Source organism: Drosophila gunungcola (assembly GCF_025200985.1).
Source record: "Drosophila gunungcola strain Sukarami chromosome 3L unlocalized genomic scaffold, Dgunungcola_SK_2 000009F, whole genome shotgun sequence".
Lineage (NCBI taxonomy): Eukaryota > Metazoa > Arthropoda > Insecta > Diptera > Drosophilidae > Drosophila > Drosophila gunungcola.
In genome coordinates, this window is record NW_026453181.1 from 2,236,184 (window position 1) to 2,263,374 (window position 27,191).

The 27,191-nt window shown below is 39.2% G+C and overlaps 3 protein-coding genes across 6 annotated transcripts in view; 1 reads left to right on the plus strand and 2 right to left on the minus strand.

Moving 5' to 3' along the window:
* The first annotated feature begins 45 nt into the window (after positions 1-45).
* Positions 46-1,482, plus strand: LOC128259718 (proteasome subunit beta type-7). Its single transcript, XM_052992268.1, has 3 exons — positions 46-225; positions 295-474; positions 803-1,482. Exons 1-3 carry the CDS (start codon positions 164-166, stop codon positions 1,377-1,379), a joined length of 819 nt encoding a protein of 272 aa, XP_052848228.1. The 5' UTR covers positions 46-163; the 3' UTR covers positions 1,380-1,482.
* A 112-nt stretch (positions 1,483-1,594) lies between these two features.
* On the minus strand, positions 1,595-17,487 carry LOC128259717 (reversion-inducing cysteine-rich protein with Kazal motifs). The gene is given in 9 exon segments (XM_052992267.1): positions 1,595-2,743; positions 3,764-5,237; positions 5,239-5,327; positions 5,383-5,524; positions 6,348-6,553; positions 6,625-6,739; positions 10,182-10,237; positions 14,301-14,868; positions 17,283-17,487. Coding segments are annotated over 8 exon segments (3,213 nt in total). The 5' UTR covers positions 14,629-14,868; positions 17,283-17,487; the 3' UTR covers positions 1,595-1,940.
* Positions 17,488-18,432: 945 nt separating this feature from the next.
* The window catches only part of LOC128259700 (synaptotagmin-5), a 61,040-nt gene continuing 52,281 nt past the window's right edge, over positions 18,433-27,191 (minus strand). For 2 of the 4 annotated variants that reach the window (XM_052992245.1, XM_052992243.1), the window contains exons 2-8: positions 24,405-24,785; positions 24,075-24,332; positions 22,715-23,204; positions 21,514-21,794; positions 21,308-21,457; positions 20,431-20,571; positions 18,433-20,256 (exon numbers count right to left, since the gene is read on the minus strand). In XM_052992245.1, coding sequence (XP_052848205.1) covers positions 20,110-20,256; positions 20,431-20,571; positions 21,308-21,457; positions 21,514-21,794; positions 22,715-23,204; positions 24,075-24,332; positions 24,405-24,746 — 1,809 coding nt within the window. In that variant the 5' untranslated portion in view covers positions 24,747-24,785 and the 3' untranslated portion in view covers positions 18,433-20,109. The remainder of the gene's footprint in view (positions 20,257-20,430; positions 20,572-21,307; positions 21,458-21,513; positions 21,795-22,714; positions 23,205-24,074; positions 24,333-24,404; positions 24,786-27,191) is intronic. The other 2 variants (XM_052992246.1, XM_052992247.1) reach the window with 2 other exon arrangements.

The window sequence follows — 27,191 nt, forward strand, 5'->3', positions numbered from 1 at the left end:
AGGAAATCATCGACAGTGACTCAAAACTAAACTATCGATGTTGTATCGATGTCACTTCCAGCTCTATCACGCCTTCAACAATTTTGTTTGTCATCCCGCTCGGCAAAAAACAAGGAAATTTAACTTCTTCGTGTGAATATAATTTAAATAAAAAGCACAAACTATGGATTTGGATATGGCACGCGATCTGCCACGCGCTGGCTTTAATTTCGAGAACTGCAAGCGGTGAGAATCATCCGAGTTCTCTAGAAATCTCTCAGCGGCTTTAATTAAATACTCCTTGTTTGCTTTCAGCAATGCGACTCTTTTAACCAAGGGCTTCAAGCCTCCGACCACCACCAAAACGGGAACCACCATCGTGGGCATTATCTTCAAGGATGGTGTTATCCTGGGCGCCGATACCCGTGCCACCGAGGGACCCATCGTCTCGGACAAGAACTGCGCCAAGATTCACTACTTGGCCAAGAATATATAGTAAGTCCATAAATCGCCCAAAGTGTGTCCACAAGTGCACTTCACTTAAAGGTTTTGGTAGCCAAAATACCGCATTTAAATGGCTTAATAATGCCCACAGGCTTAAAACCTGGTACAAGCTAATGTTTCTGTCTTATGTATTATGGTCAGGCGCATTTTTATATAAATGAGCTTAGCTTATTTTATTGACAACAGAGGGTACACTGTGTTCTAAAAAAAATTATAAAAATCGACTGCAGTTTATTTGGCTTCTAAATTACGGATTCCAATTTAAGGAATCGGAATCTGATCAAGATCTATACACTTAACAAAAAACCTATTTCTGCAGCTGCTGTGGAGCTGGAACCGCTGCGGACACCGAGATGACCACAGATCTGATCTCCTCCCAGCTGGAGCTGCACCGCCTGCAAACAGAGCGCGAGGTGCGCGTGGTGGCCGCCAATGTGATGCTGAAGCAGATGCTCTTCCGCTACCAGGGTCACATCAGTGCCGCCCTCGTGCTCGGCGGAGTGGATAAGACCGGGCCCCACATTTACTCCATCCACCCACATGGAAGCTCGGATAAACTGCCCTATGCCACCATGGGATCGGGCTCTCTGGCCGCCATGACCGTGTTCGAAAGCCGCTGGAGACCCGATATGACCGAAGAGGAGGGCAAGAAACTGGTGCGCGATGCCATCGCCTCCGGTGTGTTCAACGATCTGGGATCCGGATCCAACATAGATCTGTGCGTGATCCGCAAGGGCAGCGTGGAATATCTGCGCAACTACGAGCTGGCCAACAAGAAGGGCGAGCGCCAGTTGGACTACCGCTTCAAGCACGGTACCACTCCCATTCTGCACACCACCGTCAAGGATCTGCTGGTCACCGAACGCGTCCAGGTGGTGCCCATGGAAACGGCTTAGATGGATTTCCTCTTCTACCTTTTCGTACATTTATTATAAAAGAGCTTTGGCTCGGTGGATCTGCTTGGAGTGGTTCAATAAAAGAAGCCATGCTTCACCTTAAGTCAGTTTTTATTCAGGAATTTTATTAGACTAGCGATACTCCTACAACGTCGATGCTTTGGTCATAAACGAACACTAGCCAGGTGCCGATTAAATTTTTGAATTACATTATGATAGAATACACCCTATTAAAACTATAATTTATAACTAAAAATGTCTTGAAAAGTATGCGTTTAAAAATAGTTTCAAAACAGATTTAACGTAGTCGACTTTAACTAAAAACCCAAAGTATTATTGGCTGACGGTCCCTGGCATAAACTTATTAATAACTATCAAAAGACATATCTCATTTGGGATCTGTCACTAAAAGCTTAACGAGTAATTAGCTAATATCACATGGTAAAGAGGGTCAATTCCTAACAGTTGAAGGCACTTTCCATCTCCTTAGACTAACAGATTAATTGGCACCAAGAATTCACTTGATTGAGTCAGATGATACACACTCCTCCTAGGGCTAACTTAAACTATAATTAACCTAAAAGCTAACAGAAGTAGGGGGAGTATCCAAGTGGTGTGGGAACCATAAGATTTTGCTCCATTTGGTGTGGGTTCTAGTAGATGTGACACCGTCAAACAGGAAAGGGCCAGATTGGTGGTGATCCTCGGTGATTGGGCGTTGATCAGGGAGGATATCTTTTCTGCCTCGCGGGTGCAGGCCTCCAATTGAAGGCGAGTGGGTCTCTTGATCCTACTAGAGGGCACTACGGCCACAAAGATGCCAACTTCCATGGTGAGGAATCCGGTCAGCTGGCATTCGCTGACCTGTACCAGTCCATCGAGTTGTTGAAGCACCCCATGCAGGGTCAAAAGGGAGCTGCCCTGAGCCCTCAGTCCGTACATGGCCCGATCGAACTGCTTCCTGGAGTAAATGATCCTGAAGGCGCCACCAGCGCACAAGGGGCAACATGCTCCTGGCGGGACTATCAAGCGACAGTGCTTGGATGCGGGAGCCGGACACTGGACAGTTCGACAGCGTCGACCCATATCGCTGGCTAGCAATCCCACCTCCCGACATCGACCTATATAATCGACCATCACGTATTCAGCCCTGGCCGCATAACTACTCTTGTAGGTCACTCCATTGATTCCACAGACTGGTGAAGGCGAGGCTGCATAGCGATTCGATTGACACGCTGACCAATAGGCCACTTGGCCCTGAGGATTGGCCTTCAGCAGGGCACAGGCATTGGGATGAGTGCGTCCTTGGATATCACATACCTCACCCTGGTGAAACGAAGAACAGTTCGAAGCGGTGGCGTTCACTGCAATAAAGAAACCATTAGTAAGATACTAATGCTGGACAATCATTCTTGTTTATGCCTCTATTTTTCTGTGGAGCTCCCAATTGCCCTATAATAATGCATTAAAGTTTAAAGAAATGTAATATCCATGAATAAAATTTAAATATGATCAAAAAATCCTATACTATTAAATACCCATTACTCAGCTTATAAATTTTGGAATATAATCGGGTTTTAGGTGGCGCCATCTGCTAAACTGCAGGGTCACTACTACAGGCTAGGGGCAAGCAATCGGTATTTTGGTGGCGCCATCTGCCAAACATTTATTTTAACTAAAATAATGGTTCGCTTTGGAAAATTGTATGAATATCGAGTCATTCACGTTATTGTCTATTGCTTCTCAGAGTGACATGACAAACTTTCTCGATTTGTGGCGTTAGAATGAAATAAACTATAATTTTATATTAAATCACAAATCTCTGGCTTTCATTGTTTCTGAGACGGACAGACAGACGGACATGACTAGATCGCCTCAGTTTCTTATCCTGATCAAAAATATATTTACTCTATGAAATGTTACATACTTTTCTGTGAATACAATATACCCCTGTACTCTACGAGTAACCGGTGTAGTAAGAAGTCTATTATTTTGATCAAATAATTTTTGGAATTTTTGTGTGAAGATTAAAGAATCTTTTAATATTTTAGCAGAAATGATTTTCTATTATTTTATATTTGTTGGCTTACAAGTTTCACTTGCTGACAATTTGTTTCGATTTTATCTTATTTGGCCTACGTTTTTGTTAACATCCCTCTTAGCAACTGCTTAACTCAATAACTGAGCAACTGAACAAGTGAGTAATTGAAAAACTGGAAAAGTGGGTAACTGAACAACTGAGCAACTGAACAAGTGAGCAAAAATGATCAATTGTTCACTTATTAGTGAGCAACCCAACTCTATTACAAATTATGATCTCAACCTAAGCTTCCTTTAATTTTTGTTTTAATAAAAAAAAAATAAAGAAGTCCCCTACTACGTACCACACACATATTGCAGACAGGGCCGCTGCATGCTGGCCAGGCACACCTTCCTGTTGTCCAGACACTGCGTTCCAAGGGGGCAACTATTCGGGGGAGCTGCCTGGCAAGCGTTCCGGGCATTGCAGGCGCCGTAGACGTAGTCGCCCTCCGGCAAATGGCACTTGGCCACGCAGGCCGAGGGATAGGTATTCCCGTTGGAGCCGCAAACGGGAACGTAGTGTGCCGGACAGTTGCAGGGGAGACTGGTGTATCCAGAGTCCGCGAATCCCGGCAGGCGACACTGCTGCTTGGTGCAAGTGATCTCCCCGGCGAAGCAACTGCAAAGGTTACATTCCAGGTAGAAAGAGGAGCCATGCGGGTAGCTCCTGGCTCCGGGAAGGATGCAGTTCGCATGCATGTAGCTGGGCAGGGGCTGACACTGCTCCAGGCGTCCCTGCAATCCACACGAGCAGACTATGTGCTCGGCCAGAGGAAGCTGACCCACTTCCACCTTCCTGTGGAGATTGCTCTTTCCCAGTCGCACATACGACCCAAAGGGCACAAACAGCTTGGAGTCCTGTCCCAAATTGCAGCCTGGAATGCAGGAGTAGCCTTGATTGCCTCCACGCTGCAGGATGCAAACCTCGCTGCCATTGCAGGGTTTCTTGGAGCAGGGCGAGGTGATTCCTTGGGACTCCTCTGGATTGGCAGTCCCGGGATTCAGATAGCTCCCTAGGGAAATACATGGCAGAGGAGCATCCTCGTCCTTTTCCTTTAGCCCAGAGCATATGTCCTTCGGTCGCTGGTGCTGCCGCGTCCAGTCCAGACACTCGTCCAGGAGCTCGTGGCAATCCTCACTGCAAATGCCATTGAAGAGACCCACTCGCGTACAGGGCTTCAATTGCAGGGCGCACACCAACGCCTGCCACTTTTCCGGAGCACACCGACTGGTGTTCTTGATGAAGAGCTCCTGGCCCAGCACCCTTACGGTTCCCCTCTGCTGCAGCAGCTGCAAGTCCTCTCGAGCAGCTGCATCATGCTCTGGCGTACAGCTGCGGAATAGCTCCGTGGGTCGATTATTAAAGTTGGAGCAGAAACTTAGACCCTGACAGCCCAGCTCGCAGGGTGCATCCACACTTTCTATGCACCGTCGCAGTTCCCTTTCTCCTGGCTGATCCATGCACTCGTTTTCGAAACTAGATCGTGCATCCCACCAGTTGCTGGCAAAGATCTGGTTGCACAGTCTTCGGCACTTGTGGCTGCCAGCTTGGTCGCAGCACTGTCTTTTGGCCGCATCCATTCCCAGATGGTTGGGTTCCCCCAGCGATCCTCCTTTGCCAGAAAAGTGGCCTTGGGACAGGGATCCCCCCGGTCCTCCCGATCCTCCCGGAACATATAGTTTTCCCGTCACCGTGAGGAAGCACTGCCAAAAGGGAAGTTGGGGCAAGGGAGAGCCACATCCTGCTGCCTCTAGGCGCGAGAAGATCACCTCACTTCCGTTCCATTAAAGTTGCATTCTGGTGAAGGATTTTCCGGCAGGTATGCCGACAATGCTCCTTGTTGCTGTACTCGCAGCAGGGGATATCTACGGAAACATATTTTAAAAGCACTTTACTACGGAAAATGCTTGGCTTTCTTACATTGCTCCGCATTCGCCAGTGGAGTCATGTCCGTGTTGTTGTTTATGCACTGAATCACATCGGAATTGCGATCTCCACAGGCTCCGTTGATGTCCACATGGTCATGGTTGTCATTCGCAGGTTCAAAAACGGCTCGACAGGCCTAGAATATATTTTTTAATAGTTAACATTTACGTGTCAAAATATTTTAATAATTTAAAAAAAGTTTACCCTAACTAAATCAATTGGTCAGAAAAGTATTTACCAATTAGTTTCCCCTTTTTTTAATGCCTTTTAGAAAACCTTAAAAACTTGAAATTTTGATAGCTTTCAGTTTCATTTGCCTTCCAAAAATAATCATGTGTCAAATAAGTCTATCATGAAAAATAGTGCAATATGTCAATATAACTAATTAGCATACATATCTACAAATACTAGCAGCCAGTTTGCTTTTCTATTTAACGTTTTGTAGGTGCCAAAAGTACCATAGTAATTTTTAAGAACTTGAACACTTTATGTGTGAAATAAAAACAAAACTATGAAATCAGTGGGTTTTTTAAAATACTTTTAACAATCTATAGATGTCTAAGAACCTATGCTGTTAAGTTTGAGTTACGGCAAACGAAACTATCGTTGTAGGGAGGGCAATGTGTGATGAAAAATTAAAAACGTTGTGGTTATCGCTAAAATTGACCTCAAGTCTGAGCAAAACTTCACTTAAGTCACTAAATAAACAATATATAATATAATAATAATTTTTGAGTTTTGGTGAACATTAGTTAATTACTATTATTTTATTACAAAGTGAAGTTTTAGTGGAAGTTGATTGTCCTGGCTTAGGGTTTTGAATTTAGATGGTACAAGTACCTTTTTGCATGTTAGTGCAGGTTTAAGACATTGTGACTTGACTTTTTAATTTAAATTTAATAACAATTTTTAAAATGTCTATATACATTCTCATTACAACGGGTTATGGCTCTTCTCACCTCCAGACACTCGGAGGTGCGGGCTTGGCCGCAGCACTGGTCCGCTGCCTCTTGGCGCTCCAGGCAGTCGTAGAGCGTTTGTTCGTCGCTGCGGCGACAATTTTGCACCGGCGAGCGATTCGATGTGGCGCAGACGTTGCGGCAATGTGGCAGGACTCCAAATTGGCAGCAACGCCTGCCCGACCAGTCCGCTCCGCGGGTGACCGCTGCGAATGAGAATGGATGTGGTTGAATGGATTTGACGACTTCGATTTCCAATTCCCCATTCCCAACTCACCATCGTAAGTCTGGTTGACGCAGGTCCAGAATTCCACCTGGTGCAGTTGACAATATTTGCGCAGTTCCTCGCGATTATCGTTGCCAGCGCCAGTGGCAAACTCTACCAGAGATAACTGGAAAAAATATGCATAAATTGCAATATACAACAAGTTATTAATCGCAATCAAACTTAATCATCGGGCAAGCGCTTAACCCGCTCCTGACCCGCAACCTGTTGGCTTTCAAGTGCTCTGTGCGCAGTCTCACAGCTTAAGCACTCGAGAAAAACAATAGTAACTGGATATACCTAAACAATTTTGTGAAATTTTGGACTTGCAAAAAGAATAATCAAACCTAATCTTAAAAAAAATCTTCAAATAAGATGCAATTTTCACTGAGAACTAAGTTATAGGGGATTTTTATCTTATCTCTACTTGAGTGAATGGCTTTAGTAACTATCACCTAACGTAAACTATTATTTACAAATTTATAAAAATAAATTTATAAAATAATATTTTTCTAAACGTCAATGAAAACACACTTCTCTTAATTTCTTGAAAACTAAGACTTAGCTAAGACAAACATATCATTTGCTGAGGACATGGGGATATAATCAGGGTCGAGGTTGCGAATGGAGACAGGGTTCAAGACATGCAGGTTGCAGTTTGGTCCTGCTCTTGATGTTGTATTTTTTGGCGTATTATGTTACATTTCAGAATGCTGTTCTCTTCCTGACACCATCATAAATAACATTTGCTGCTCCTTCTCTTTCTATTGATAAAGAACTGGCCCAGGGAACTTCAATAACCAATTTTGTGGCTCATTCCAGTCTGAGACTCACGTATCTGCCACAGTAATCTGAGTAAAGCGATGTCTATTCAAGATACTTCGTGTGCTTGTCCTCGGAACTTGTCTGGATCTTGAGCCTGGTGGCATTCCCATAAATACAAATTAACATAAACAGGGATGTAGATGCTGTGGAATTAAGGGGGTCTGATTTTGTGAGGTGGTTTGGTGGTAAGAAAAAATTAATGAAAACTCATTTATGGTAAATACTTGTATGTATAAGCATATCCTTATTATTATAAAAAAAAATGTATTTTTCAGTTGGTGAAACTCGACTGGTAGTTTTTCCTTTCAACATTTTATTGACACACCCATTTAATCTTTATAAAACATCCCCTTTGGGTGGGTGTCTTAAATTGAAAATGGGTAAATTTAAATGGAATAGCCGCTCATCGTTGTAATTACAAGTTTGTGTTACAAATTGTATGGTACCTTTTGTCAACTACGCCCCTGAATGGTACGCACTTCTTCCATGTGAGTTCCTGTGTTGTTTCCCCTCTTTGAGGCAAGAGCCACGAGCATGTCTGTTGCAGTTTTGTTAATGAAGTGTCCGTGGCCATGTCTCGCACTCCCACACACTCGGATAGCTACATGGCATCCCACCGAGGACAACCTGCCCACCTGGGCATGAAATCCCATCTGATAGAGCCCACAGAGTAGTCCGTTGCAATTATCAGACCTCAGCCACAAAAGAGCATTTTGTCAATAATAAAATGCGCGTAGATTCTCGTCTCGGGTTCGACTTTTCACACATTCAGGGCACCGAACAGAACTATTTGTGAGTGGCGAGTCGGATATCAAGGGGTCTCCGTCTCCTATTTCCCGACACCCACTTGTAAGATCTTGCTCTCTAATCTTTCGCACGAGAGAGAAAAGCAATTGAAAAGTGGATTTGGGGAACGCCTATGGGAACCGAACCGGTCCCATTATCCTGTTTGTCAGTTTCAATTTGGCCAAAAGATTTAATGCCTTCATTTGCATTTCTAAATGAAAAGATTGGCAAAGCCACAGCCCACTTTCGGCTGGGAAAACTAATTGGTTTTGGGGTGGAAAATGGTTATGATTACAAAGTTAAATGATGTCAGTGATTTGATTGCCGGCATTGCCTTCCAACTAAATCGGTGCTGGGCGCAGACTACCGTCAACTGCACACACGACACTCACTCTCAAAGACAACAAATTGATTTTCAGCCGGCTCGGCTTTTATGAATGACTTTGAGTGGCAAACTGGTTGGTCTGGCTCTCAATCTGCAGACGGAAAAAATGTGATCACCAATAAAATATCATTTCAATGACTTGTAAAAGTTAAATACTAACTTAATATGTCGTAAAATAAATTTAATACAATTTTATATATATTTTTAGCACATTATACAAGTATTATGAAGTAAATATTAAATATGGATTTAATAAATATGATATAAGTAGAGATGTTGCAAGAGAACATTTATGGTGGATAAAAAAAACATTTAAAAAATATTTTTACTTATAAAAGGGCATTTTAATAATTTTATCCTTAGATTAAAGGTAAATATAAGCCCGATCTTAGGTGACACTTATGTTTTATTTATCACTGTATCAGTTTTTTGTGTGTACGTGTCTGAGTGTGTAGTCTGGGTTCGGTCTTTGAGTTGCAATTACCTGTTTCGCAGTTTATGCTAATTAACAATGCAATTTGTGCGGATTTTTCTATCCTTTTTGGCACAAGGCTCTACAATCGGCAGCCAGCGGATGTGAGCATGGTTATTCAAAGTTCAACCGAAATCGAACGATCATTAAAACCTGTCATAATAATTTTCAATGAACTTTCTGCGTGTGACAGTCTGACGGATCAACGTTTATTGAATTCTAAATTTATATCGCTTAGTATGCTCCTCTCGCACACTATTCATAAAGAGGGAAAGAGGATTCATGGGCACATAAAAATACCAGGAAATGCATTGTGGCGCGATCAGTAGTTTTTCCACCTTATCGGCTTGTTCAATCTGTATCTGATCTGCTGTCCGAGGTGTTCATACTTATGGCCGCTGGCCTGTGGCTGGCGTTTAATATTTATGACAGACACATCATTTCCCTTCGAGTTTTGACTCCGTCCTAGGCGCCCGCCTCACACACCGCATTTGGGTAAAATAGTTATGAGTGAAAATATTTGGATATCAAATTTATGCGGAGGCCGTACGCAAACTAACAAAAAGGAAACATGTTTAACTGTCTATTAAATTCTTGGTTAAGCCATCAATATTTTGAACATAGTTGTAGTTTTGTATGTATGTTCTTTTTTAATATATTAATACATAACATATATACATAACATTTATTTCTATGAATTTATGTTATATGTATTCGATTTTGATCCATGTTATTAAGACTTTATTTATTTATTTATTAATATAGCTTTATAAAAAAAATATCCTTTGGAGATAGATAGTTGTAGATTTGTATGTATGTTCTTTTTAATATATTAATATATTCTAGAAGACGTATATATATAACATTTATTTCTATGAATTGATGTTTATTTCCGATTTTGACCAATGTATATAAGACTTAATTTATTTATTATTTATTTATATAGCTTTATAATAAAAATATCCTTTAGAGAAGCTAAATAAATAAGTAAATATTTTGTAAACTTTATTTGCATGCCCCTGGCTGTGCCGTTCATACGCATTTTTGATATATGATCAATTCAACCCACAATGACCCCTTCTCCCCGATCTCGATACTTACGTTTTCGCATGCTGTGCGACAAGAGCCGAAGACCTGATTGCAACATGTGAAGATATCTGCAAGAGAAGCAAACAAACAAAAAATAAGCATGTTGCGAGGGGAAAACAAGAAGTTAAGTAAGCAAAGTGCAGCATATCAGGGTTTAATGGCTTGGCTCACGCATTTTGACACCACTCAGTAAATTAAATTCAAAATAAATGCCACGGGAAACAGCAAGCGATCTGCCAGAGGATCGTTAAGGGAGCAAGCTGCGTAGGATTTACTTGATGCCCGATTCCCGATCGTGGTCATGATCGTGATCATGATCGCCACATGTTGGTTTTGAATCAGTTCCAAGATACACTTCCTCCTCTGACACAAATCACACTGCGACTTTATGGGGGCGGGGTTTCACTTTTCGCACTAATTAGGTGGCTGGTATGGTATCCTGCTTATCTACGCGAACTTCTGGTGACTGATTACTTATTAAGCACTTACCGCTTGTTTTTCTTTTTCCCCCCTTTTTTTCTGGCTGCGGTTCATTTGGAACATTGCTCATTGGGTGTTGAACTTTTCTTGCGAAAAGAAATGGGGGAGCATGGTGAGATGTTCGAGTTGAGGATCAGAGATGACAACGTGATATGATGGGTAATATTTTAAAAGTTATAAGCCAAATGCCCTTATGGCATGATTATTAAACGATTAAAAATGGCTGGAATTAGTGGCTTTTTACATTTTAGACAACTTTTAAATTTTCCTTGGAAATATTTTTAATAAAAATCGTTAGTGACAAAAGTCTCTGTTCAATATTTATGAACAAAATATTTTCCAACATAGGTTACATAAACAGTACTTTTTAATAAATGGTTTTTTGTACTTATGAAAATTCAATTATGGACCGCTATATCTTAATGTAATTAATTTGGATTGGTCGCTTTAAATAATGTTAGTTTAAAATATTCTCAAGTAAAATATTTGTTTTTTTTTGTTATATTAACTAAAATAAAACTCAACCATATTGATTTCTCAAAATATATACGATATTTAAGATCTATTACCTGTCAATTACAACTTGTACGACCTACCTATTGTTGATATCATTCTGATGGCCTTACAGATTGAACAACAAGATAGGCTGCTGCTTATCCCAACTCAGATTGAACAACAAGATAGGCTGCTGCTTATCCCAACCAGATGAATATGAGTTTGTTCGAAGAGATCTGGCAATCGTGATGCGAATACTTGAATATAAAATTGAAGAACCCTTAAGACTTGATCACTTTCCTGTGATCACGTCACACCACGCATCACTGGTTGAAAGCGCTTCCCATGTCAGACATCTGCGACACATGTCCCCGATCTCCGGACTCAAAACTCCGGATCCGGGGACGTGGACGTGGACGCGGACGTGTGACAGTTGGCTGGGCGTAAAGGGCGGGTTCAAAGAGTTTCGCTGAGTGCGTGAAAAATTTCAGTTTTTCAGTTTTTCAGTTTTTGTCACTAGCGGCAGGAATTGGGGGGCTACTGAACTTCACAGAAGATCAAAAGCAGTGCCCATTAATTAAGTGTGCAATTGCCAAAAGGAGGGCAAGAACTATGGACGGGGAGGAGTGAAAGCTGCTAAGATTTCCCCATTTCTTGTTCGGAAACTCACGTATTTTTGGCCCAGCCATTTCATTTCGACCAAGCGAGTCCGGACAGTCGGGTTGAGTGACTAATTTTAGCAGAAATTTACTTTGAAGTCCACCGAAATAAATTTGGCCGCGGCCTATGAACATTGATTTTGGGGAGGGAATCAAATGTGCAAATGCGAAACTGTGACAAATCGCTTGGAAAATGCCTTTTTGATTTGCCTGGCGTTGTCATTTATTTACCCCATTAGATTCTCCCCTGATTCTGATTCTGATTCAGTTTTTATATGGCATTTATTTTTAAAACTGTTAATGTTTTCATTTGTGTTTGCTACTCTGCGTATTGTGTGTCGTTGAGTGCTATTTTTGTTATGTATCTTAGTTTCAGTTTTAGTTGCAAAGTTGCGCAGTCTTCTAATGCTGCTGGTTCTTTTTTACTCTGGCCAATGATCTACGTTGCCTGTCAACGCACCACACAGAAAAATATCAGCTAGTTGTAATTAAATAAGCGATAAATATTACATATTTATTTATGAAAATAAAATAGATTACATATATTCTGTTCTTTCAATAGTCATGTTTGTATGTAAACATGTATTATATGTTCCTGTAACTATTACATTTTATAAAAAACGATGAAAAATGCAAAAAAAAACTGGAGATTGTTGAAATGATAATTTGAGAAATTAGATATTTAAAGAAGATAAGCAGAATCTCAGAATTAGGTGGATAACTAACTAGTATTATATATATAATTATCCCGGGTTAAATTTGAAAAATTTCTCTGTGTGCTATACTTTTCCTGTGCACATAAAATCTGTGGAATGGGGTGGCTTCTATAAATAAAGAAATCCACTCAATGGCAGTCTCCGATTCGCTGCCGCATGTCAAGTGTCACAGCTGATTTGTCGCCAAGTTCTCCGGCATTCGCAGAGATAACTCGGATCAAAAGAAGTGGACACATCCGACCACCCGTTTGATTAACGTGTGTGCAACAAAAATGATTGTTTAATAGCTTTTTTACGGCCGCAGCGCATCGAAGGAAAATCAACGCCACTTGCGGTGGCTATTTGTATGCAAAACACTTCAAATGCCGCACAATCAAATCATTTCGGATGCACAACGTCACGCAGCCAACTCGAGGAATTTCCTTTTGCAAAAAGAGCCACAATCAGTTAAGCTCAAGGCGGCGACATATACGAGCAGGCCATAAAATTTCATTGGAAATCTAACACATTTATCATACACTGACACCCCCATCCCCAACCATAATTCACTCGAGCTGCGAGTTAATAAAACAGGCGATGCAGGCGGTGGAAAAACAACCAAGCTGAAGAGTATCTTGAGCTCCTACATATGTATATGCTGGCGCCATCAGGCAACCCAGCTTTGCAGCAATTTAAACTAATTTTTAACACAGTTTCAATTTAGATTCGAGCACAAACACGCACTCACGCGGATACAGATAGACCCTACATATCTGAAAACAGTGGCATTGTCATCATCATCATCATCAGCACTTTCAATTAAAACATTTCGTTCGCGCTCAAAAGAAAATTATTGCTTTTGATTAAGTGGCTGGATGCGGAGTGTGGTTCCATTTGCATGCAAATCAAAGTGGGAGGGGCCGTAAAAAGTTTATATTTGTCGATTGCTCTATCTCCGCCGAACTGACCAGCCCTAAAAATGCGGGCCGGCGAAAGAGGAGCGAATGAAAGTGACAACGCTAAAATAAATGAATGAACCAGTTTGCGAAAATAGCAATAAAATCGAAAAACATGGAATTTCAAGTGGATGTGGCTTAGATATGCACATTTGTTTTGTGCATAGTCCTCAACCCAAAACATTATCAAGTTTTTATTATTTTTGTTTTTGTATGCATATTTTTTTCATCTCTAAATATTTAATGTTAGAAAGTACTTTTTACCTAAATAAATGGATATCTTGATATTTATCACCTTTACGGCCAATTCCGATTTAAATCACTTTTGCGGTAAAGACTTATTTTCCTAACTTCAGGTAGATATTGATACTTTAATTTAGCTTCTTTTGATGTACTTTCATTTAGCATCATCTTATTTTTATATTAGAAATTACGAAATGTTTTATATTACTAAAGAAAATTACTATTTTTTTAAAGTTGCGGTGCATAGATTCCGAAATTTTTACCACGTGAACGATTTGAAAAATTTACCTCAAAGTAAAAAAAGTGAGATTTTGACTTATTATAAAGTTGCCTTATAATAGCATTGCATTTCTTCAATGTTTATAATTTTTTAACGGTTTTAAATTTAGCACTGAACTGTACATTTTTCTTGTAACACAGTGTATGTTACACTATTTTTTATTGCATTTTTTTTTTTTGAAAATTGTTTCGAAAATTTTGAAATATTTTGAATAACCCTCTATAGCCATTTGTCACTCATGAGTTTACTGCGTTCGAACTGATAGCGGGTGCTTTTGATGTGCAAGCAAAATGTCACTGGGTTCAAGTCCCTTATCAACTCACCATGTGATTCTCCGGACGATTTCACAGATTCCGCAGCAGTGGTTTCGGAGCTATCGATCGCCTCACTGGTATCCGCATCCAGCCAGTCGTAGTCATCCGACTCCAGGCTGACGGAAGATGGCCTTCGACTGTTTTTCTTGGGTCCCCCGACCAAGTGACGATGATGATCCGCGGAGGCATTGCTCTTGTTGTTACGTCGTCGCACCTGTCGCTCCCCGGAATGCAGGTGACCGTTCTTGGTGCTCTGGTTTTCCTCCAACTGGCGGACGGCACTCACCACACCAAGGGGCAGAAGGAGCAGCAGAATTCCACAGCCACTCGGGCGCATTTTTATCGTTGTTTTGACTGGGTTTTTGCTCACTGATTTATGCACTGGTCTTCTTGTACTTTATTCTGAATATGTCGAGTGCATTTTGTGCACACTGATAAGACGTTGCGGCCAAAGGAAATGAGTGTGTCACAAGTCAAAAGTTTCACTTGGTCTGGGTTCATCTACATGGCCAATGGGCATCCGTTCGATAAGCGTTCGCGTACGCACCACTTTACACTATATATAAAATGATTTTTCCTGCACAGAAAAAAAATATTGATGTCCTAGGGTTAATTCAAAAGCAGAAGAATCCAATCAGGAGCAAAATTATCCATTATTTACCTTGCCTTATGCCAAATTAATTTAATTAATTAAAGTGTTAGATAGTTATTAGTTGTTTTTTTCGAAATAAGGAAATTAAAGTAAGATTAAAGTTCCTATTAGATTCTTAAGTTTATTTTCACAAGTGATAAATAAAAAAGCTCTAAGGCTTATTTTTTGAAAGATCAAACTAATGAAAACATTTTTTCAACAGGAAAAATTAATGAAAAAATTACATATTTCGTTTAGTGTAAATGTTTTTAGACAGTGGGGCTGCGATGCTCGTTACTAGATAGTGATTGAAAAAAACACAGACAAAAAATGAAAAACGATTAAATTTAATGGTCTGCCGCACAAGGGACTCTATTGATAGGGAGTTGAGCTATCTGTTGAAATATACATAAATAAATGTAAGACTGTTTACGCAGTGGCGAGTGTGGAAGCATTCGGAAGACGCCTCCGCCTTTGCCACTTGTCCACACGATGTCACACAGTAATTAAGCCAATTGACCTCGCTTGGCCGCCAGTTTGGCAAAGCGTTCCAAACTCTGCACCGCGTGCTCCTCCTTTGCCACAAAGGCAAAGTAGCGAAGGCAATGGCAGGCGGCAACGGCGACGGCATTTTATTAAAAGTGAAAAATATAAATAAATAATATCAAAAAGCTCCAGTCGTAGCGGCCGACAAAGTGACACAAACGATGGGGGACGCACTAATGATGAGACTCGTTTCGGGTTGGGTACTCAAGAGCCTTCTTTTCCACCCTTTCTCATTTTTTTCGCCAAGTGTCCTTGCACTTTGCACTCGGAAAAGGTAAACCTAATTTAAAATATATTGAATACTTCATTTCTTAATAGCAAAAAGAGTGGACGGTGTTTAAATAAAATTATTAAATTTGACAAATTTGTAGTTTACCTACAAAGAATAATTGAAAAAGGAAGTAGTTTTGAAGAGTTTTTTACGGATTTTAAGAAAAATAACACACAAGATTAAGTGAAAGAAATTTATAATTTTAAAATATAAACTCCACTTTCGCTTTTTATTATGAATTAATTGAATCCTTAGTCTTTTTTAACTTTCTAAAAACGGAGTTAAGAATTGGAGGTATTTTCACTAAATGCTTTTATCTAGTTAACGATTTAAATACGAAGATTCAGAACTCCCCAATTATTCTCTTCGATGTTAAAATATATTATATTTAAATTAATATTTTAAAGTCCCAAAAAGCTAGACAATTGTTTGAGTGTGCGTCTGTGCTTGTGTCAAAGCGCATAGCAAAGCAAGCAGGCGACAGAGAAAGGGGGAGTGGCACAGGAAGGGGGTCGGGAAAGTAAGTGGCGGGCTGAGGGCGGTGGGCGGTGGCTGGTGCTGGGCTATCAGCGTTGAGTTGAGCGGTGACTGTGCTTTGATGTCTTTCTAATTGCATATTTTACAGCGCCAGGAGTCGTCCTCGCACACCCGCGCACCCACAGCCAGTGCAGCAGCTGTAGGATAGCAAAAGGATAGCACTTTCAGCGAGAGTGGAAAGTAGAGCTATTTGCTGTGATGTGGATGCCCCTATGGCCCGCGCCTCCCCTTGGCCTCACCCTCAAAGACGCCGTCACCCAAAGTGGACCAGGACCTGGTTGGTTTGTCAACTTCAGCGTCAACGTCAGACTAACACGAGTAGGAAAAACACAAAGGCTGAGACAAAAGGCGGCATGTTCAAAAACTAGACAAATATTAACTCATATGCAGCTTGAGGTTGAGTGGAGAAGAAGAAGCCTTTGTCTTTAGCATTACAGTCTTACTTCCTCAGGTCAATTTTTTGCATAATAGGTTTACTTACAGAAATTTAACGTTAAAAAGAACTCTCCTTAAAAGGAGCTGATAAAATTTAAATAGACTAAATATTCAATAACTTGAAATAGAGGTTACTTTAAACATAATATAAAAATCACAGATCATACCATTTTAATCAATTTTCATATTAAATTATAAACCAATTGGTAATTATTCGGTTTTAAAAAACATCTCTAAAAACAACAATATCTTGTGAAAAGTTAATTTAAATAACATTACTTATTAACAAATCTTTTAATTTTCCATTTGTTTCTTATATAAAATAGTTATTTAAAGCTTCATAATACAAGAGAGAATCTCCACTGTACATGCATGATTGTGGCTTCAACTGTGTTTTGATTGCAATGGGAGAACAATATGCATCACACAGAAAATAGCTTCACTTTGTAAAAGGGATGCAAAAGGAGCCGCAGAAGGACCTACACAAACACATTCATCCCAATATCCACACACACACACACACACTGCGCCCAAATGCATCCCATAATCACTTGTCGTTTGATTTGTTTACCGGGTTCACTGAGCTTTGACGTAAAGTTTCACACATTGGTTTTGATTTTCTTAAATATGTAATTCACTTTATTTAAGCAGATTGTCAATTAAATTAGTGACAGAATAAACACTTTCGTTTTCATTGAGTTTATTTTCTTTGGTTCGCGATCAAAAGACCTGACGCGCGACATCTTTTACGTCCGCTCGATCCGACAGTTGGAAACAGTGTGAGCACCGATGAGAACGTACATTGTGTTATAAGCGACTCTGTCAAGTATACTGAGAGAATTTATGTTAAACTTAACAATCAAAATAAAAATATTAAGGAAACGGGAATAAATTTACTTCTTAAATAAACTTAAGGCAAAAATAAAATTATTTCATTTATATTTTGGAATTTAAAAGGTTAAGGTTATAAAGGATGTCGGACGTGACAATATAGGTACAAAAGAGGGCACTAAGTCTCAAACTGTAATGATAGTACCGTTTAGAAAACAAACCATTATTTTAAACAATTTAATATGTAAGTGGTCTCATTTAACGAAAACTTATATTACTATAAGAGATAATGTTTAAAAAATCAAGGTATTAAACAATTTCACAAAGTATTTTTAAGAAAATGTTAAAATTAATTTTAAAGTTAATGTAGATTGCTTACATCATAACATCATACATATCATAACATAAACGATCTCCGAAGTACAAGTAAGCTTCGGTCAGCATTAGATTAAGTTAAATTTAATTTTTGTTGGTCCTCGTTTGGATAACATATGTGTGCTTAAAAAAATAATATGTAACCGTGTTAAATGTAAAAATTTAAGTAAAAGTAATTAAAATGTTAAAAATAAAAAATTATTTTTTAAAAATAATATATACAAAAATAATATACACAATAAAAAAATATATATTTTGGCTACAAAAAATACCATTAAATTTGTCTTTGCTAATATTCAGCGGAGCCTCAAACCTGGCCATTTCACTCTCGCGTTGCCAACTAGAATCGACTGCTTTACAAAGAGTTTTGCAAGCAGTTTATTGACTGCTTGATTATCAATGGCTCAAAATTTGAAAACTAAGAATGAGGAATAATAATAAATATGTATGTTTATTTAAGATCTACAGCTCTTTTGTCTAACATAATAATAGAATAACAAGAAAAGGTTTCCATCCTTTGTGTTTAGTTATTTATTTACCGAATAATTTAAGTTCACATACATTTAAGTTTACATATACATTTTCATTCATATGAATATAGGTTGTTATGTAGTTTGTATGTGTTTTAGGTTTAGTTTTTAACAGTGTTCCCTTTAGGCTACAATAAATAAACACTATTTGTAGGAAATATATTTGTATATGCAGTTTTGTACATTTCACTTGCTTTTCTGGTTTTTTCGTTTATTTGCATTCCAAGTGCTTATTTCAAGATCTTCGTTTAGTCGTAAAGTAAGAATGTTTTGATTAAATCGGAGGTATTTCAGCATTTAACCTGTTGTTCTGTTGTTTTGGTATATTTTCGTAATGTCAGCAATGTTGTTCTTGAATTTCGTCTGGCATAGGACAAATTGAAACAATTGTGTAGAAGGATTCATTTAGAAAAACTTGTATAAGTATAAGTATAGTGTATAATATATATATTTATATGCTGGCTCCTTAGAGTATGTATTTTGTTTGTCTAGTTAACACGTGCAGTGCTATGTATTTCTCAAGTCTTTGTTTAAGTTTAAATTACACACATTCAGTTTAAGTAATCTGCAATATATGTATTGGGATTAAGTAGCATATTTTACACACATTTGAAGGTCTGACTTCCCGAATTTCATGCGACAACAGCAAAATTACGCTCATAGAGTTATGTGAAAGAAATCGGCAAGCCCTCTTCGATTTGCCCCTCTCCCTATTCAAATATTCTTATTATTCAAATGCCCCGCAATACTCGTTGTAAGTACATATAAAATAGGTTAAATAGGTGCTCGAGAAATGCTCTTTGCTGTTTTCTTGATAGACGTACTCGGCTGGAAGGAATTTATGTATTTAACTTAACAATTAGCATAAGTTCTCGCCACTTCTCGCTCTTTTTCTGCGGGCGAAACTGTCAAACAGTTGACGACAAACGCACACAGGATCGAATGGCAAAAGGACAACAGGACGATGGCAATTTGTCAACTGTCGGTGGCACAAAAGGGGAAGTTTGGGTTTGGGTTCGGGTTCGGGTTCGGGTTAGAGCTCCCCTGCATGATTGACGACCATTCACCTATACGAATTATTATTCCCGGTGCGGTATATTCATAATTATTTAAGAAACGCACACTTGAATGCCCTCCTTGGGGAGCAAAAGGAGGCGGCAGGCTCCTCAAGTGTCTGCTGAAGTCGATGGAAATGTCAACAAGTCTGGCTGACAGTTTGATGTGCGATTACCGATTTCCTATTGTACTTGTACCCTTCCCGGTTTTTCCCGACTGTTTGTGTGTGTGTGTGTTATTTTTCTCGAGAGATTGCACAAAATGCACAGCAACAACAAAATAGCGAACCGTTAAACCAATTACCCACAGAAACACGAACCATTTTCGTGGGCATTTTTTCGAAGTTTTTGTAGTTGCGTAGGAACTTTTGATTGAGCTTCTTGAAGGGCTAGTTAGCTGCAGCGTGTACATTCATTCGTATATATTATATATAAATGAGATTTTGATTTCGTAGAACATTATAAGCTTCGGACGGTCGGCCGCCAAAAATGCAATTGGAAAATTCACACAGACACGGTTAAAGTAGTAGTAGTACACCTATATAGACGCAATGTGGGAGCAATTGGATGTTTTTTTTTTTTGAAAATCATAGCTAACGTATCCGGCCTAGCGGATGTAGTGCCACATGGCCGTGGGCTTGCGGGCATTGTTAATCATGTCGTGCCAGTGTTGGCACCCGGTTCCACTCTCCTGGGGACCCAATCCGCAGCACCCGATTTCCGTGGCCTCGCTGCCGGCACCCACCACATAGATCTGCGGAGATATTACATACAAAAAATGTAGGTTGAGCGGCAGGGGATTTCAATTAAAACAGGGACGGGCATTAAACCGGGGCTATTGCGCGGAATTAGCAGCCGAGCTGTTAAAAACGGCGGAGGCCAACGGTTTATGGCCCAGTCCGGCCAAAAGCTAAAGGCTAAAGGTTACCTCGATGGCTGCATTGTGTAGATAATTTGATTGCAAATTAAACGTGAAAGCCTCGTTCCAAATGGGATTGGTGGGATCGTCGGACTTCGTGATGCTAGTCTTCTTTTTCTTAATACGTTTACCGTTTTGAATCAGGTAAATCTAGAACAAAATCAAAGGATATTTAGAGTTCATTAACAAAAATATCTTTATAGGAAGCAAAGGGTTGTGTTTTCAAAAATTCCCTTTAAAATGTAAAAATATTATTTAATAAGTTTTAGATGTTTAAGATAAATTGTATGTAATATACTACTCATACCAAAAATTTTAAAATTTAAAAAATTTAATGTATTTTTTGCAGCTTAAAACTTAAAATATATTTTTTCATGACGCATAAAAAGTGTTCATTAACAAAAATATCTTTATAGAAAGCAAAGGGTTGTATTTTCAAAAAATCCTTTCAACTTGTGAATATATTTGTGCTGCAGCAATTTGCAATAAATTTCAATTTTAGTAAAGTTAACAAGTTCAATATGTTTTAGAAAATTGTATGTAATACATTACTCTTACCAAAAATTGTAAAAGTTCCAAATTTAATGTATTAATAATTTTTTTCGCGGCTTTAAATTTAAAATATATTTTTTTTTTATCACGCATGACATTATTTTTCAGTTCCGAAAAACGTTTCCCAATAATTATTACTTTCTCCATAGTATGTTAAATGGATAGATTAAAAACAAGAAACTCGACATTGCAAACTCAATAGTGCCTCACAAAATTGAAGCAAAAAAACAAAAAAATACAAGTATGAAAATTCAATTATTACAGAATTTATGAAATTGATTAATATTATTTTCAAGATAAGCATTGTTAGAGGACATGACATTTCGGTACCCACCTTGACGTATGGTTCTTGAAGAGTGTCCAAATTTCTAGCCTTCATTATGACAACCGTCAATCGCTCAGCTTGTGGTAAATAGTTGAGGGAGCAAAGCAGCTCCGGTCGATCTTCCTTTGGTTTCTTGGTACGCAGCAAGTCTCCCCAGATCTGTAAATGCATTATTTTACAGTCTGTCCAATAGCTTCTTATAAACAACTACTAACCTCCACTGACTTGGAAAGATCCAGACCATCCACTGAGATGCGAACCTCTCCGATGATATCGTTGTGCGAATAGCGATCGTAGTCGAGCACCTGGAGGATCAGCTCTTTTCCTTGGAGCTGGTCGCGGGAAACCGGGAACTTAAAGTGTTGGTCAAAGTAGGGGTTCGATTCACCCCGGTGGATGTGCGTCTGTCGCTTCCGGCTGTCGACTTCCGGCTGCAGCATTAGCCGGACGTAAGGATCTCGAAAGCCACCCTCCTCAATGGGACTGAGATTGTGAGCTAAGATGGAGTGATTAAAATGGGGTCAGTGGAAATACTCGACTTTAGTACAATTTTTAAATAACGAGTTAATAAGCAAAACAATACAGTAGTTGTCTTTTAAAACAAATCAAGCCACCCTATATACCTAAAACAATCGTTAAATGTGACATTTCTTATTAAGTCTATTAGAATTTGTACACTATTTTCATTCGCATTTGGCTGGTTTTTATGCACTTTGTGGACAAGTGTAAAATTCATTTTTACTTGTGGCATTTATAAAGAAAAATCCCAATAGCCCCTTAAAAATAACAGTCTTCTGCTTTTTTTCATATGTATATATAGTAATAAACAGAAGAAATTAGAATTTTTTCGATACTATCAGAATGTGTCCACTACTATCGAAGCGAAGCTAATGACATTTGCCGATTACTTTAAACTTAGGGTTTTATATTTTAAGCCACTTAGCAATCGAATCCAAAATCATTGGACGGCGTTAGATCTGCGTCTTCGCAAAGGCGATATTATACACCCATAGAAAAATCATGGTAAATCCAAATATTTTCACTTTGAATTAAATATTTTCGGTACTAATTTAGCCCCGAGGGTTGTTGTGTTTAAATCAAAGTGTGTTATACTTTCATTTTTATTTTTACGTATGGAAAACAAATTTAATTTTTAATTTAATTATTGGGTTATCCAATGTAATATGTTAATAATTACTTTAAGCTGTTTATTGTTTGCTTTAAGTAATGTTTAATTTTTACTATACCAAATTAATAACAACAGTACCACAACAAAACCAAAATACATTTTTGTTTGTTAAATATGTGTCAAAATTATTCCGGGTTATTCCGGCTATATTTTTTTAAACTAAATGTTATACTACATTTTATGATACAAAAAATCTGCAAACAATCAAGAAATATGGCGTACATTACCTTCAATCAGATGCACCGTCAGATCGAACAGGTGATAGTCGTACTTCACGCGCAGGTGTAGTCGACCCACGGCGTGGCTGGATTCCGGAGCTGTTAGATAAACGGGTCCGTCCGGCAATCGGTATAAATCCGGTTGGAGGGCGCCCAATGGGGAGGCGGGACCCATAGCGGGATCTACGCCGGGCTGCGATCGTGGCGGTATCAGCAGCGGCGACAGGCACCGCCCGCCGGCCACGCTTTTGCCCGAGCTACCGCCCCCCATTCCAGATCCCCCGGCCAAGGATGCCAGGCTGCTCTGCGAAGGACTGGGCGTCCTGAGGTCACCCGGATCCACCGAGTGGGCGGGGCTGCCGCAACGGGCATCTAAGGAAATGGTCCGCATGGGACTGGGCGATCTGGCCAAATGGTGCGGAAAGGCCGGCTCACTCGGAAGAGAGCTGCGTCCGTCCGGTCCAAAGGTCCTTATCTGTGGTGAGGAGCCGCGATGACCCTGTGACAATAGCAAATAGAGTTAAAAGGGCTCTTTCAAATAGAATCTTAAAAGGGCATACATTTAGCTTGAAGATAAACAAAATATCAAACTTATTAACCTTCAGATTTAGTTATATTTAAATCGGGGTATTTTCTTTCTAAAAATAAACAAAGCAAATTTGTTTTCCTTGATAATATAGTTCAAAACAGTAGAACATATCTTGTAATTTCTTACTTTTAACAAATCTGGTATTTCAATTTCGTTTTTAAGGATTATTTGAATTTTTACCACCAAACAGATTAAATTTCCATTTAACTTCGAATTTGAGTTAAAAAAAATAAGTTCCAATACGGAAATATAAAAAAGAAAAATAGGTATGAATAAAAGATACTGTTTACTCTCTTAACCAATTCTAAAGCAAGTATTCCTCCGGCAGATGGCGCCAGCAATCCACCAAGTCGAAAGCGTTATCTGATGTGGAAAACATTCATGATCGCATATTAAAAAAAATAAAAAAATTGTTCGATCTGAAAAATTTAACCACTGGACTCTACTAAATGTCTCTACAGAGTTCCGCGAGTTGTGGACGTGGCCAAAATGAAAAATAAAGAATTATTATATTTGTACGGTTTACCTATCACCTATAACTTCTAACAAATACAATATAGCCTTTTAACGGCTATGAAAAGTATATTTATTAGTGAGTTTACAGTTTAAGAGAAACTTATAGAAAAAAATTAAATTTTTTCTTGATTTAACGGTGATTTGATTTTAAAGTTACCAATTCTATATTTGAGAACAATATTTTAACTAAAATAATTTTATGAAGAATTTTTAAGAGTGTAATTTTTAAAATATAATATATACAACAGTTTTTATTTCACTAACCGAATGCCTGGATGGGGCGCTGTCCACGCTGCTCTGGCTGGAGATGGACGGCGTGCGCTGGAGGCGCGGCGGGAAGGAGCGGCTCTGGTGGTGCAAGTGCAGCGGACTGTGGAACACTTCGGCGGGTCCGCGCAGGATGTCCGTTCCGGTGGCCGAAACCGTGCCCATGTGGTGATGGTTGAGGCCCATGCCGCCGTGCATGCCGTGCAACTGGCTGGCCGGCTGGATGGGCTGGCACTCCTTGGCAATGGCCACCTCCTGGGGATTTCGATTAGAATTGAAGTATTAATAAGTGAACACATGAAAGTAACCCCCAATAATAATAAGAACCTCCGAGTCCGTGGGCAAATCACAGCTGTCGCTGACACTACCGGCCGAAACGCTGCCTATTCCGCTGGTGGTCGAGGTGACCGATGAAGCCGATGGCGGCGGGGTCATGGGCTGCGGTGGTGGGGTCGTGGAGCCCTCCCCAGTGGGCAGGATGTGCACCACCGACGCCCCGTTTCCCCCAGCAGCGGTGGAGCCACCACTCCCACTCGGCGACCCCTCATCCGCCGAATTCCGATCGAGGGTAACGCGCCGCACCGCTCCCACTCGCTCCTTGGCCATTCGCGACCAGGACTCGATGCGCTTGTGGGCCAGCCAACAGGCTGCCGGACCCAGACCGCTCATCTTCCCAATTACCAAGGGACTGTGGCTAAGGGAGCTGCCCTGCGAAAAATAATGGGTTTTGTTGCTTGGCTACCTTGAACATTTGCGGGAAAAGGAACCGCTGTTTCACTGCTCTCGCTCCCTGCCACTTTACACTCACAGAAAAAAAACAAAAAGGTTTCAAGCTCTTTTTAAATCATATTTACTGATAAGGCTTCTCCACAGATTTGCAAAATACCTTCCACTAAACATATTATATTGTTAATAATAAATAAATTTTCCTTCAAATTACAAATTCAAAAAATAAAAACAAGCACACAAAATATGGTTCCTTAAAAATGTATTAGGTGTATTTAATAAAAGAATAAATAAGTTCTATACTTAAAAAAAACATATGTTTGTTTTGTATTTCATATAAAGAATGTTCTTTAGCTGCAACAGCATCTACAAGGTACAACAACACTATCATAGTCAATTGTGTACTATTAAAAAAATATTTTGGTTTTAAAAAGGTCTTAAAAATCACGTCTTCTATATTTTCTTAATTTATCAAAAATTTTGCTTTCATTTTAGGAATATGTGATTTTATTGTCCGTTTAGTCGACCCGGTTTTAAAAAAAAACTTTTTTCATTCCATTTCCGTTCCCGTTCCATTGTATACAAATTAAAATTTAGCATACCCATAGCAAATTATTGCGAGTGCCGCCACACATTTGCCCGCTGTTAATCCGCTTAGCCAAATACACTTACATACCATTAGAGTGGACCAACCACCAAAGGGGAAATGAAACAGGATGAGATGCCGGGCACAAGTGCGGTTTAGGTTGGAAGCCATGAGTTGGCATTAAATATGCCCATGTAGGTCATGGTGCAACATTTTAGCATTCCCTCCCATCGATGTTAACAATCCGCTTATCAGAAGCCTTGGGTATGACCTTTATAGATGACTTGGAGTAGACTTATCAGAGAAGCTATCGATGAACATTGCTTGAATAATTTTACCCAAATTCAACCTGAAACAAGAAACCCGGTTACAACCCCAGATGACGACCTGACCTTCCAATTTCCGACAGCCAACCACTTGCAACCTCCGCGAAAAATAATTTTTGTAAAACGCTTTGCGGGTGAATAGCAGTCAGGATAGTCAAAAGTTCTCCAATCTCTGCGCACCCATCTCTTTTATTGGGAAGTTGAATGGCAGGTGGCAAATGGAGATTCTTAGGGGAAAACCATGGAAACTGCACTAACTAACAATGTGCGTCAGAGTGGTGGCAGCTCCGCTAATCAGCCAGTTAACTAGTTCTGCCCTGCATCACAATGTGTCCAAAGCAGATAAAGTCGAATTATCCGAAAGAAAAAATGACATAATACGAGTAAGGGGAGAACCCATGGGTACAGTCAAAACTGACTAATAAGCTTCCAAAACAATCCATCAGCACTTTATTTTTTACTTTTAAGTATGGTAGTACCTCCATGTGACAGTAAAAGGTCAAAATGGCGTCAAAGAACCATTTTACAAAACTTTTTATTTGTTTTTGTTTTGAACATTGAAACAAATCGTGAATTATTTAAAACAACAAGAACCAGTATGGATCACAATGACATTTGTTTAGTTTTAACTATGTAAAGCCCTACATAAATTATTCAACAAAACAATCAAAAATTATTTATAAAAGGCTCTTCATGAATTCAACGACAAGGTTAGACCAAAAATTGTTCAATACAACAGAATTCAACGCTAATCCATGCTAAAATATTTATTTTACCCATTACTTATTGACTAAAAGGGTATTGAATTGGATTCGTTAAAAAGTATCTAACGGGTAAAAGTATATATATTTTTAATTAGGATCGTCGTATCCTGTGTCCGTCTTTCTGTCCGTCTGTCTTTTCATCTTTCTGTCCGACTGTTTGTTCGTTAAATATTTAGGGGAATATTTGTTTTGGAATTGGTTAGCTGAGTTACATTTATCTAATATTCGGGGCTCTTGTTGAGTTTTAATCGCTTTATGTTCCAAGTGGATTCTTAAGCTAGTGCAATATTTTTTAGAATACAAAGATTGAAAAAGGCATAATTTATATCGTGTTGATTCACCTCACAGCTAAGTTTAATAGTTTAAATAAGAAACAAAATGAGTCACTACAAAATAAAGTTATTGAATAGAGTGTCACTTTTGTTTCTTTAAAAATCAAACCGAAACTTAGTTTACTCGCTTAATCTTTATAAGCCCAATTAATGGAAATAAAATTTGAACCGTTCACCTATAAAGTAAATTTCTTTAAAAAAGAAAATGTCAGGAGACATAAGTCAAGACATAAATACCAGTCCATAATAGCGGCAGCTGCTGATGCTAATGAAAGTTTTATTTTAACTGTTTGATGCTGTTTCTGCAAATTTCTAGTTAATATTAGGCAGCCTTCTACAAGCACATAAATATGCAGAGGAGGCTCGATATCATGAATATG